The sequence below is a fragment of the Oryza sativa genome, chromosome 6 (genome assembly GCF_034140825.1).
Source record: "Oryza sativa Japonica Group chromosome 6, ASM3414082v1".
NCBI lineage: Eukaryota > Viridiplantae > Streptophyta > Magnoliopsida > Poales > Poaceae > Oryza > Oryza sativa.
In genome coordinates, this window is record NC_089040.1 from 17,453,521 (window position 1) to 17,465,706 (window position 12,186).

At 37.6% G+C, this 12,186-nt stretch overlaps 1 protein-coding gene across 2 annotated transcripts; it reads right to left on the bottom strand.

Moving 5' to 3' along the window:
- Positions 1 to 494: 494 nt before the first annotated feature.
- Positions 495 to 11,818, bottom strand: LOC4341068 (uncharacterized). Of its 2 annotated transcripts, none has more exons than XR_001546926.3 (21): positions 11,528 to 11,818; positions 10,319 to 10,904; positions 8,029 to 8,283; positions 7,293 to 7,417; positions 6,933 to 6,977; positions 6,763 to 6,844; positions 6,606 to 6,674; positions 6,361 to 6,531; positions 6,222 to 6,287; positions 5,560 to 5,628; positions 5,304 to 5,435; positions 5,128 to 5,204; positions 4,173 to 4,439; positions 2,587 to 2,675; positions 2,368 to 2,450; positions 1,507 to 1,628; positions 1,395 to 1,437; positions 1,267 to 1,301; positions 1,010 to 1,071; positions 882 to 933; positions 495 to 791 (listed from the first exon to the last, which is right to left on the bottom strand). XR_001546926.3 is itself a non-coding variant. In XM_015788197.2 (21 exons), exons 2-21 carry the CDS (start codon positions 10,478 to 10,480, stop codon positions 720 to 722), a joined length of 2,082 nt encoding a protein of 693 aa, XP_015643683.1. In that variant the 5' UTR covers positions 10,481 to 10,904; positions 11,528 to 11,818; the 3' UTR covers positions 495 to 719. The 2 variants fall into 2 exon arrangements, 1 of the variants encoding a protein (XP_015643683.1); XM_015788197.2 differs by having other exon boundaries at positions 1,507 to 1,632.
- Positions 11,819 to 12,186: the final 368 nt, after the last annotated feature.

Below are 12,186 nucleotides of genomic sequence, written 5' to 3' on the forward strand. Positions count from 1 at the left end.
AGAACTCTGCATTTAAGATGGTAGAGATATACTTCTTTTGCCATGACTGATTTTGATTGCAATACTTGTATGTTCGTTCTTTGACCATTATATATATGCACTCTGCTACTGGTTTAAGACCCATTTGAATAGTAAGGATGAAAAAACAGAGGAATAGAAAAATCACATAATTCTAAAAGGAATACAATTATAAAATAGAGGATTGTGAAACACAAAAAAAAAAACACAGGAATAACACAGGAATAACCGTTTGATTGGACCACAGGAAAAACACGGGAATCAGATGAGAGAGATAGACCCAGAGAAAATTTTCCAAAAAGTTAAACCTCTTACTAACTTTCCAAATATACATATGATTACCCATTCCATAGGATTTTTAAAGAATTGGATAGAATTCAATCATTTGTTTCAAAGACCTTCATAGGATATTTTTTTCCCCATAGGATTGAAATCCTCCAAAATTCCTACATTTTTCCAACAAATCAAGGGGGCCCTTAGGAAAGATGATTTGGTATTTTCTAGTACCAAGCTTTTAACTTTGGTATAGATTGAAATATCCTGTACAAATGAAAATAACTATAATTTCACCTTGCTAAAATAATTACAAATTACAAAGATACACCAGGCCTGACTTCGAACAAAATACAAATAATTTTGCTAACCAAATTCAAAATTGGGGAACTGATTTTACAGCGGGGGTTACAAGTGCATTGTGCATATCATTGTTGTCGGGTATCCTCTCTTCGTAACCTTTCATCTTTTTTGGGCAATGCATTGATCTGCTCCTCGAGCTGTAATGTAGAGAATACATCCAATATTTAGACAAAATAACACGGTGTTCATGATTCCAAATCTAAATTGAAGTTTAAAAATAGATTTACCTGAGTGTTTTTGAGCTTTAATCTCTGAACTTCCTCAGCAAGTTCGGTGACACTGGAAATATTTCATAAACTTCAGTCAAGTATTCATAAATATGCAAAAAGTTACTCCTACAAGAAATATTTTATACCTTTGCTGCAAGTTGGCGATGTACGACTGCAGTTCCTTCTCTCTGAAATGCACTCCAGATGGCTGCACATATATCCGCACTTATTATACTAACTCTGAATAAACACATAGGAGGAAACCTCATGTTTGTGCAACATTAAAATGAACCTAAAATTGAAATTACTACCACACGGCATGGTTATCTCTGAGCTGCTTAACTATCTAAAGTTTACACCTGAAGACCAAATGACAGTATAACCCACAGTTCGTGATACACACCTGAGATGAACCAGTTGTACTTGCATCAGCAGCATCTGTCAGAAACATGCCCCATTAAAACCATAACATCAGTATACTAATGAAATTATCTCTTTAAAGTCTAACAAAAGTAATTTTATCATACATACCAGATATTTCCTCAATTGAAGAAATCAGTCTACTTATCACTTCCTGTCAAAACGAAGAATTGTGAAAATTCTGAACAATTCTTGCCAAGTGAAATAACAAGTGTGTGAATACCTTTTGCATAGTATTTTGCTGTATCATGAATTGTAGTGTTGGAAGAATTGTCGATGGATGGACAGTTGATCGTGTTACTCCGATTGGTAAATTTGAGCACCTACTGCTGCTTGCGGATGAAGCTACCTAAGACATTTGTAATTGTCAAACTAATGTGAAAAAAATATTTGCACTTTACTAATTAAGCCTGACAAAAATATTGATATCAGAATAGCATTGGTGATAAATCCTTTTGAGGATTACCATGCAGGGACTGTGAGAAATAAATTTGAAGGAACAGCAATAAATAACATGAATCAGAAAACAGAATCCCATTTCTGCATCTTTTCTTTTGCAGTCAGAGAGCAGGCAAAACATGCTTGTCTCTTTGCAAGTCAACTAGCAAACTGATCAAATAATATTTCAGCAGCCATTGCTATATAGCAGCTGAAAATCATGAAACAAACAAAAGTTTCAAGAAAATATTTGTGTCCTCTTGCCCTCCACTTCAAAAGTCTTAAACATTGCCAATCACTACAGGTATCAATTAAATGATATTCGAATATGTTTTGACATAATATAAATTGTAGCAGTTAAAGGCATGCTTAGCATAAATATAAATAATTAAAAATCAAAGTCCTGAACTGCAACATACTGTGCTTAATTAATACTCCCTCCGTCCTATAAAAAACGAACCTAGTACCGAATGTGACACGTATGTCCATATTCATAGTACTAGGATGTGTCAGATTCGTAGTACTAGGATGTCACATTTGGTACTAGGTTTTTTATGGGACGGAGGGAGTATTGATCAAAATAGTCAATGCATATGACGTCCCTCCATGTTAGTTTCATGTGACTGCTCAATTAACAAACCAGTACCTTTTGAGCAATACTATCTGATGTAACCTGAAAACGCCCCCTTCGCTGGATAACTTTTCCTTCGGATTGCTCCTCAGGTTCAACTGCTCTCAAAAACAGTCATAACAAGCCAAATTACATCAATGACAAATAAAAGAGACAGGTTTAAAGCTTTTTCTTGCTATTCTAAAAAAAGAAAAACTGTAACGTGTTAGTTGATAGAGTTCATGATTATCTTACCAGGCAGATGTGCGCGTGGATCTTTCATTTGGCGGAATAAAGGCCCACTGCGGTTCCTGTTGCATGTATTTTTCTGATGACACTCATTCCTAAATCAGAAAAGAAGCAAAAAAAAAATAGCATGTGTTACACCGACTAGAATATTAGACAATATGGGATATGTTAGTACGATATGATAAGAAGCAAAATGAGAGTGAAATATTAAGACTACAGTAGGAGGCCACGAAAAAGAACCAAAGGTTTTTTTTACAAGTGTTACTTTTGTCAAATATGTACATGTAAATCCATGCTTCATTCTTTCTTTTTTTTTTTTGGTTCTATCATGTTTTCTAGGTCCAATCTAAATTCCCATAGTAGTTTTTTTAGCCTATTCAGCATATCATAAACATGATTTTACAGGGCAAAGAGTACTTTGCCTATACAAATTGAATTGAGATTGTCGCATAGCTATCTAAAATGCACAATACAATATAAATCTTCTCACAATAATGACCAATTTCAATAGTTTGACTTCACTAGCATAAAAAAAAATGCATGCTAAGATCCCACATTTTTCATGCAGGTATTTCAAAATTTGAAGTGAACACTACAGTTCTCATATGGGCGAAGTAAAATCCATGTGTATAGAACTGATCCTTTTCGTTTCCGCCTAGCAGGATTACCATCCCCAATCTCGACAAGACCTAGTTTGGCCATGTGTAGCATGATGAAGGATCGCAATGCAAACCAGGCAGAATGACAGGGACAAAGTTGTGGCACAAGGTGAGCACAGTATCATAGGCACTAGGCACAAGCTTTTGAAACTGTACCTGACAACTCGTTTAATCTTAAATAAAAAGAACCACAGCTTGGTCCATCTTGTTTTCTATAAACATTGATTTATCAAGGAATCAAAGAAAAAAATACTAGACTGTCAACTGCAGAACACAGAGAATTAACCCTTGAATTCATGCAACCACCCACACACTTGATACACACACAGAGAGAGCTGGTCCACACAAACTGAGCTAGTTTAACACTGTTTCAGTTCTAGGCGCTAAATAATCTATCAAATCATTTTAAAATATATTTTTGAACTGAACAAAGCTTAATGCAAATAATCACTTGGATAATCAAGTTTGCTAACCACCAACAAAACTGTAAGCTGGTCAGCTGACTAGTTCACGTGATGACCTGATTTGGAAAAAAGAAAGCATGTGATGCAGTGGAACTTGTCCTCCTGTGGCAGCGGATCAAGTGAGCACATTGACAGAGGAATGAGATGACTCATGAGCTAGGCAAGCTCAGCGCTCAGCTAGGTGCTGCAGCAGAGCCTGCTGTATGCCACTGCAAATGGTTGCATCATCTAAGAGTTTGCATCAACGAAATAGAGTGGTCATTGTGCTTGGTTGGTAACTAGCAATGACTTGATTCAAAAAAAAATCTGTTCACTTTAAGGCATGTTTATATGTTCTCTTTGTAGGAGTGGGGTGGGGGGATTATCGAACTTAAACTAAGTTAAGCACATACTTCAGACTTGAGATGAAAACACAATCATAAGTTATCTGTTCAACAATAAATAAAGAAAACAAAGGAAATTAATTCACCTTGCTGGGTCATTGCCAACATTCCTGTAAGGAGAAAGAACATGTTCAGGTATCAGGGAACCACTTAAGAACTTGTGGGACCCACTATTGACCAAATTTGATGGTACAGAGGCACTTCTTTCCAAACTTTCACCATTACAGTTGGCACTTTTATGATTCTCAATTTGTTGGAACTGCTGCATAGGTGATGTAGATTCCATATTTGGTTGCTCCCTCAAATCAGTAGCAGTAGGGGGATCATCATCCCCACAAACATCAAAGCAAGATCTGTGTCACTGTAGTCAGTAAAGATTCTTCACAGCTCACAATTTTTTTATATCGAAGAGAACAAAAAATGCAAAATTGACAGCACATCAATACAGCGAACCAAAACAATTTAAGGTGGCCACTCCAGTTCAAAATTATACTACTTCAGAATGGAGCAGTAGGATTCACACACTACAAGTACTAATTTATTTGCAAGCTACTCCCTCCGTCCCATAAAAAACAAATCTAGGAGCAGATGTGACACATTCTATTTCTACGAATATGGACAGATGTATGTCCAGATTCATAGTAATAGGATGTATCACATCCGGTACTAGGTTGGTTTTTTATGGGACGGAAGGAGTACACAACAAATTCATTATTACAAATGTGGTGCAATTAAGATACTTCACACCAATATATTTAGCAATTAAGATTTTCTTTTTCCTATTGAAACATGGCTCCATTGTTACCATATCACCTGATTGGGGTTAAGTTACCAAACTCTCAGATTGACTGCGAAATATTGATAAATCTAATGTAAATGAAGGTTCAAAAAGCAAGGAAATTATTGTTCAGGGTTCTGACAATTCAAACATGACAAGTAGATTATTTAAACAATAAGCTATAAACCACATCATTCCACAATATCAAAGGTTCTTCAAACATGATTGGAAAATGTTGCAAAAGACATGGATTTACTACTAACTTTAGTGCCTCAAGGGGGCGGCTGGGGAAAGAAGAGGCGAGAGCACCATCCAGATCTTCGACCTCTTGTATCTCATCCTGTAAAATTTAGAGTAAAGCTATAATGCAATAGATTTGTTGTTTCCAGCTAGTTCATGGGGTCTTAGTTGCATAAATAAGACGATGGGACCTCGGTACCTCAGGCCTTGCAGAAGCAACAAGGTTAGCCCGTCCCTGGTAAATATTTTCTGGTTCATTAGCTTCTTGTAAACCATCCTTGAATTTGCTGTTAACACCATCTAAATGGCACGTTCCGTTTGTATTGTCTATCTGCGGAAGAACAAAATTTCAAGATTAGAAAAGGTTCACTGCAAACAAAAGTTACGGCTTAATTATAGCTCATGACTTCAAAATTTCAGTAGTAAAGATTTAGCACTTCGAATCGAATTCTTACAAGGGCGGCTGCATTTTTCAAGTCCTCCAGATTGAAGTTCCAACCACTGATTCCTCGTATGTACTCTTTCTGAAAAGCAAAAGTCAGTAATAGCCTATTGGTCAATAATACTTGAATCTATATGCACCGTGCAATTCATGACTACAATAAGTCATTTCTATACAACACAGTAAAATATATAAATACACAGTAAAATATATAAATGTGAGATATGAGCTTACTTATGGTCAAAATATGAGCTTGCTATTAGCTAACTATAGTTCTTATTATTATTTAAAAATATATATATTTGCCACAGTTGTAGAAATGCAGTCACCATTTAGTTAATAAATCCAATAAAACTCAACTCAATCTAGCACATGTAGAAAGGAAATGATGAAAAACAAGCTAGCAAAACTATTTGTTTAATGATATCATTAAATCAAGAAATGTGGATGAACAGATCAACAACTTTAACATATATATCTATCTCTAGTCTTTGCTTCAACATAGGCAAAACCTAGATCTCTCATCACATGTTAACTCCAATGACATGAGATCTCTAGAAAATTTCACTGACTACTCCATGGAATGGCTAGAAATCAAGTCATTTTAGGACAGAGTCACAGAGAGAGTAGTATTCTGACAATATTATTTCTTAGAACAAAAGAGCAGCATCTAACCTGTGATAGTTGCTCCTTGCTCTCTGAACCAAGCTTATTACTAAGAAGCAAGTCAGCCTCTTTTCCCTGCAATTGAGTATAATAAAGATTAGACAAGTCAAATCAAATTGAATGCCATCTCATAAATAGTGATTTGCACCTTCAATGTCCTAAAGCGTTCACCCAGCGGGGGGAGGCCGTCAAGAATACTTCGTGCAAGAAATTCAGCTGTACGTGCATGCTTAAAAAAAGAATGCTTCAAGAGCTTTTCTGAAGATGGACGCTTGCGTGGATCCTTGACTAAGCAAGTTGCAACCAAATCCTTGAAAGACTACAAAAAAGAACAGTTATGATTAATATACAGTCTAAGTCGTCGACAAAAGGAACATGGTGAATACAACAAACCTTTGAAAATCGCTTGTCCCTCTCATAGTCTAGACCTGGTGGTGCATTTTGCAAGGTCATAAGCAATACCTACAATGTGATAAATGTACCGCTATCGTTATCTAACCTCATGGAAATTTATTAAGAATAAGAAAACAAACTATACTTCAGTGCTAACCTTCATTGGAGGGTACTTTGAAAATGGAGCATGACCATGTGCTAGTTCCAATGCCGTTATACCAAAGGACCAAATGTCAGCTCTATGTTTTGAACATGATGACAAAAGGAAAACTTAATCAGTTGTGGTAGCTTAACAAATCAGATTTAGATTGCCAGTTATGAACTTACTTGTAATCATAACCATGCAGTTGTTGCATAACTTCTGGAGCCATCCTGCAAAAAGTATGGGGTTACACAATCTTAACATAAATATGTTTACATAAAATATAATAATGCAACGACTGGCATTCAAACTTCAAACTTCTTAAGTTTTTGGTCAACAATTTGGCTAACATATGTAGCCTGTAGGGTAGTGAAATAAAAGTTGTTCCACTAGATTTGTATTTCAATGTGATCTCAAATGGTCATGACTTTGTATCAATAACTACATACTGGAACAATCATGGTCAAAGTTCAATTAAAAGGACCACACAAAGTTAATTCATATTTTGTAAAAGTGAATGGAGGGAGTATCAGCAGAATATTCACCAGCAAGGGGTCCCTACAAAAGTGTTTCGTGCTCTTTGCCTATTCCCAGTATCAAACATGCAGGCTGACACTCCAAAGTCTCCTAGCTTGACAGCTCCATTTGTATCTATTAGGATATTTCCAGCCTGAAATGATTAGTCATGTGAAACAATCAGAAGGTATGCATGCATATGATAAAAGTAATTAAACAAGTTTAAACATCTAGGTTATAATAAACTAGTGACATCTAAATATCCACTAATGGCTTTTAGTTCACATAGAATCCATGCCCAATCTTCTGCTAGTAGCCTAGTACAAATTGTTAAGACATAATATTAAGATGAACAGTACTCTGTGGGGGACTTTGTTTAGAATAATTACTATAATATTGGACCATTATAGGTATTTTCATTCTTTTTTGAGAATAAAGCCCATCTAAGATTCAGATGTGGCACTAAACTTCTGGGTGCATAACCATCCCAAGGTGAGGCATATGCGAGTCAGTGATTGTTCCCAAGCCTTAAATCACACTGGCTGTCAATTAGCTGTACCCTCAATATAACACAGGAGCAACAAAAATGTGATGCCTCATGTCTCTCCATTAATCATGTGTCATCCCAATGTCTCTAAGTCTAAAACATGGACAGGTGAAATGTGATTGAATTTCATATTGAGTCCAGTGCAACGCATTATGCAAATTCTGTGCTGCTACATATTATGCTTCCACTCTAATAGAATGGTGGAGATTCAATATTACCTTTACATCTCTGTGAATATGCCCTTGGGAGTGTAGGTAGACAAGAGCTTTAAGAACCTCCCGCAAAAGAGTTGCAATGACTGGCTCCTCAAACCCATCTGGAAAAGAAGTTTTCATAATGTGCAGAGCAGATCCAGCGGCCATGTAAGGCATAATAACCCAAAGCTGATGACCATTTGTAAACGAGCAATATGCTCGAAGAAGATTTGGATGATCAATCAAGCTCATGGTTTGTACTTCTCGTCTTATCCCATCCTAAAGAATGGCAATTCCGTAAGGATAGAAACACAAGCTCACCAAAATGTAAGCAGCTGATTTGAAGTTAGTATGTTTAGTGACAGGAAAAGCAATGAACTGAAGGAGGTGATACTATGCACTTGTGGCACAAAAAGAAATGTTACTTTCTCAGTAGCTTATAACATTTCCATCTATATTTCAAAGGACAATTTTTTTTATCTTAACACGAAAAGCCATGTCCCAAGTAAGGAAGTTTAGATTGTTACAAAAGTTAGTTCACTTAAAGATCACAAGTCAAACTTTTTTAAGATAAGTTATTTGAACGATGCCATTTGCAGGAATAACATATCCTGATATCCAGCACTCAAACCATATCACTGAAGGTAGAAAAATAGTTGTTCTGGAAAGAATGACCAAATTGTAGGAAGCCTAGTCTCAACCAATGTCGTAAAAATCGGCCAGAATGGCTGCTTACTTTGACGCTTATAAGTACGCAGAGTCGCAGAGGAGAACATCACAAACCAGCGAATTGGAAAGGAATTAGCTTGTGTGAATGCCAAAACAGCCACCTCACCTGATTAACCGACCAATTCCATGCAATTGCTTGATTAAACTGGTAATCCCCAACTAAGCCCAGAAACCCACTGAGCGATCCTGAATCAGCCCGATAACTAGCGGCCCAATTAGATGGCAAAACCAGCTACTTTGTCTACCTTGCATCTCTAGAACAGATAAGAATTTCTATCCCATCCCATTCATTGGATTCTACATCATAACGGGAGAGTATTACAAGTAAGTCTCATAATATGACAATACAACGTGTGCAGATATCTGATATCTTTAATACTCTAACCGCATCAATTATCAAATATAAACATATATTGGGATAAACACAAAATTAGTATAATTCGAATTATTTGTTCGTATTCTATTCATTTGGCAGTACCATGTCTGTCTAATAACTGTATTCCATAATCCATACTCTATAACACTTGTTGGTTTCAACAGGACTCTTCATGAATACTCTTCAAGGATTTATTATTAATCTACTTTCAGCATAAGGTGCGTACAATGAGAAAGCATGCGCAAGCTCTGATAAAAATCACTACCACATTTCACCAATAAAGTAAAACATGGATATTATGTTATGCTTAACTTGTAAATATTTTGACAAATTTGTATCATATGTGTGCTTCCATTCTACTTGGGACAGTAGAAACTCACTCAAAAATTTGATGTTTAAAATAAAATGTGTTGAATATTGGTTCATCAGGGTAAATACCACACAGAGGGTAACCAGGCAATGCCGGGTGCAGGTTGAAAAGACTAAACTAATTCATTTTCATTACTTAATGAATGACAGACAACCTTCACCAGGCAATGTCAGGTGCAGGTTGAAAAGACTAAACTAACGCATTTCCATTACTTAATCCAAATGACACACAACCTCTTCTTATAAAGAGGGGAGTCCATAATAATGCAACCTAAAAAAAGAAAGAATCTAAACAAACACTGATCCAACTAACTTACAATTAAAAAGGTTTAACTCTCATGTAGTAAAGTGTTACAGTGACAACTTAGAATAGTACTACAATGGCCCCTAACAAATACAAGGTATGTTCTGCTCAAATGATCGAATCATGTCAATATGTCATAAATATTCTGCAAGAACAAACTGAGCCTTCTGTTGAGATAGACATCCTTGGAAATGAGCTACATCTATTTATTTTTGTTGGCATCAATGTTTCTCTTCTTGTTTCATGCATAATAGAATGTCATGCATGTCAAGAATATAAAGCAGTAATAGGACAGTACAGTAGAAAGCGATTAGCAAGAAAAAAGTGAACCCATGTTCACAAAGAGCATCTGAGAATCGACAAAACAAATAAATATTCGAAATTTGTATTGCTTAAAATTAGGAAAGTATATAATACAAGTAAAAAATTGCTTTTGTAAAAAAAGAAATTATTTTGTTGGGGGAAATAGATCAACAAGGCAATGCTATACAAAATGAAATTTGGCACAAAAAATGAACAAAGGACAAAACACTCACCAGGTCATTACTGCACTTCTCAAGGTCAAGAACTTTAATGGCAACTTCAATATTAAGTGGGATACAAAGAGCTTTGTACACCGTAGCACTAACACCATCTCCAACTTCCTCACATAATTTATATTCTTTGGGATCTGTTGGAAATCTCCTTGCATGCTCCATGGCTCAAATTCAAAGAGCATCATGCGCAATAACCACAGAGTTACAATTACCATAGCACACAGAAGCAGAAGGCAATAGCACGAACACCTTGTAGCAGCGACAGAGAACAACCAGCAGCATGACTAAGTCTATAGGCGAATGTACAGTCCAATATAGTTCTTAATTATCCAGTCTATCTTTCAAGCATCCTTTGGTCCAAGGTGTTGTATTGCCAAACACGATAGTTAAGTAGAAACCACAAAAGCTACCGAAATGGCTAGCAGCAAGCGTACTTTGGCATCCAGTCTTAATTATCCAGTCTATCTTTCAAGCATCCTTTGGTCCAAGGTGTTGTATTGCCAAACACGATAGTTAAGTAGAAACCACAAAAGCTACCGAAATGGCTAGCAGCAAGCGTACTTTGGCAGTCCGGCAGTAGTACACGCTGCAAATAAAAGGTAGTCATATTCAGCATCATGTATACACCTAAGAAAGAGAAACCAACAGCTGTAACACTAGAGAAACTACAGAACCTACTTGCCCTGATAGAGAACATAAAAAGAAAATCACGAGAATACAAACTGATTGGAAGGCCACGCTTAAGCCAGCTAGCCATAGACCAAGTTCATCAACTCAACGATCGATCACACCGTCCTAGCTTAAATGGATCTTCCGTTCAGTTCAGTTCAGTTCAGCAAACCCAAGCTCAAGGAAACATGAGGCATTTACTTAGACGACGGGCTATACTCCAAACTCCTCTTTCTAAACTCAGCACTCCGATCAAGCTAATCGCCCCATCCATGACAAGAATCGCTAACGCCTTTAGTTCACTCTGCCAATACTACTAAGCTGAGCTAGCACAAAGCTCAGGGTTATACACTCGTCGTCCCCTAGCAGCAAGCAAGCAAGCCATAGCCACTAAGCTCTAATCTGGAAATCACGATTGAGCTACAAGGGCCACGCCCTTTCCGGCATCAGGCCGTAAAAAGTCGAGCTACCCCGGAATCGAAGCGCCGCGAGCGAGCAAGCAGAGCACCAAGCGAGCCGATGCCACGTCAGCATCGTTACCTGCAACGCGCTTCGGGGCGGCGGGGTTCCCCACCGGCGAGGGGGGAGGAGGACCGCAGAGACGGCGGCGGCGGCAGCGGATCTCGGGTGCCACGAGCTGGATGAAAAGCAAGGGGGCGGATCTGAGCAGAGGAGAAGCTACAGAATCGGGGGCGATCGAGCAGATCCGGGAGGAGGTGGAGTCCCCTTCTGCGGCTGCTGCGGCGGGCGGCGGCGGTGGCGGAGGGGGACGACGCCCACGAGAGGGAGGCGAGGAGGAGGAGGAGGCAGCGTAACGTGGGGAGAGGTGTCGAGGGAGGAAGAGAAGGTGGAGTGGGGGTCTTCCCCGCGAGATTTTCTGTGGCTGCCCTGTGGCCGAGTGGCATCTGGACCGGACATTTTCAGGAAAGAGGCTTTTTATTTTATTTTATTTTATTTTAAACAAACACAGTACATGCACTCTCTGCACCTATGAGCAACAGGTGTATGGCTGCCTCATCTATCAGTAAAACTCATCTATCAGTAAAAGAATAATTAATCATAAATGAAAGCATCCTATCAGTAAAAAAATAATTAATCATACATGAAAGCATCCGTGTTAAAACTAGAATGTAAACTTGGATGGGCTGATTCTGTCATTAAAAAACTTGACTAGTTAAGTTAATCTCACTTCGTTTTTT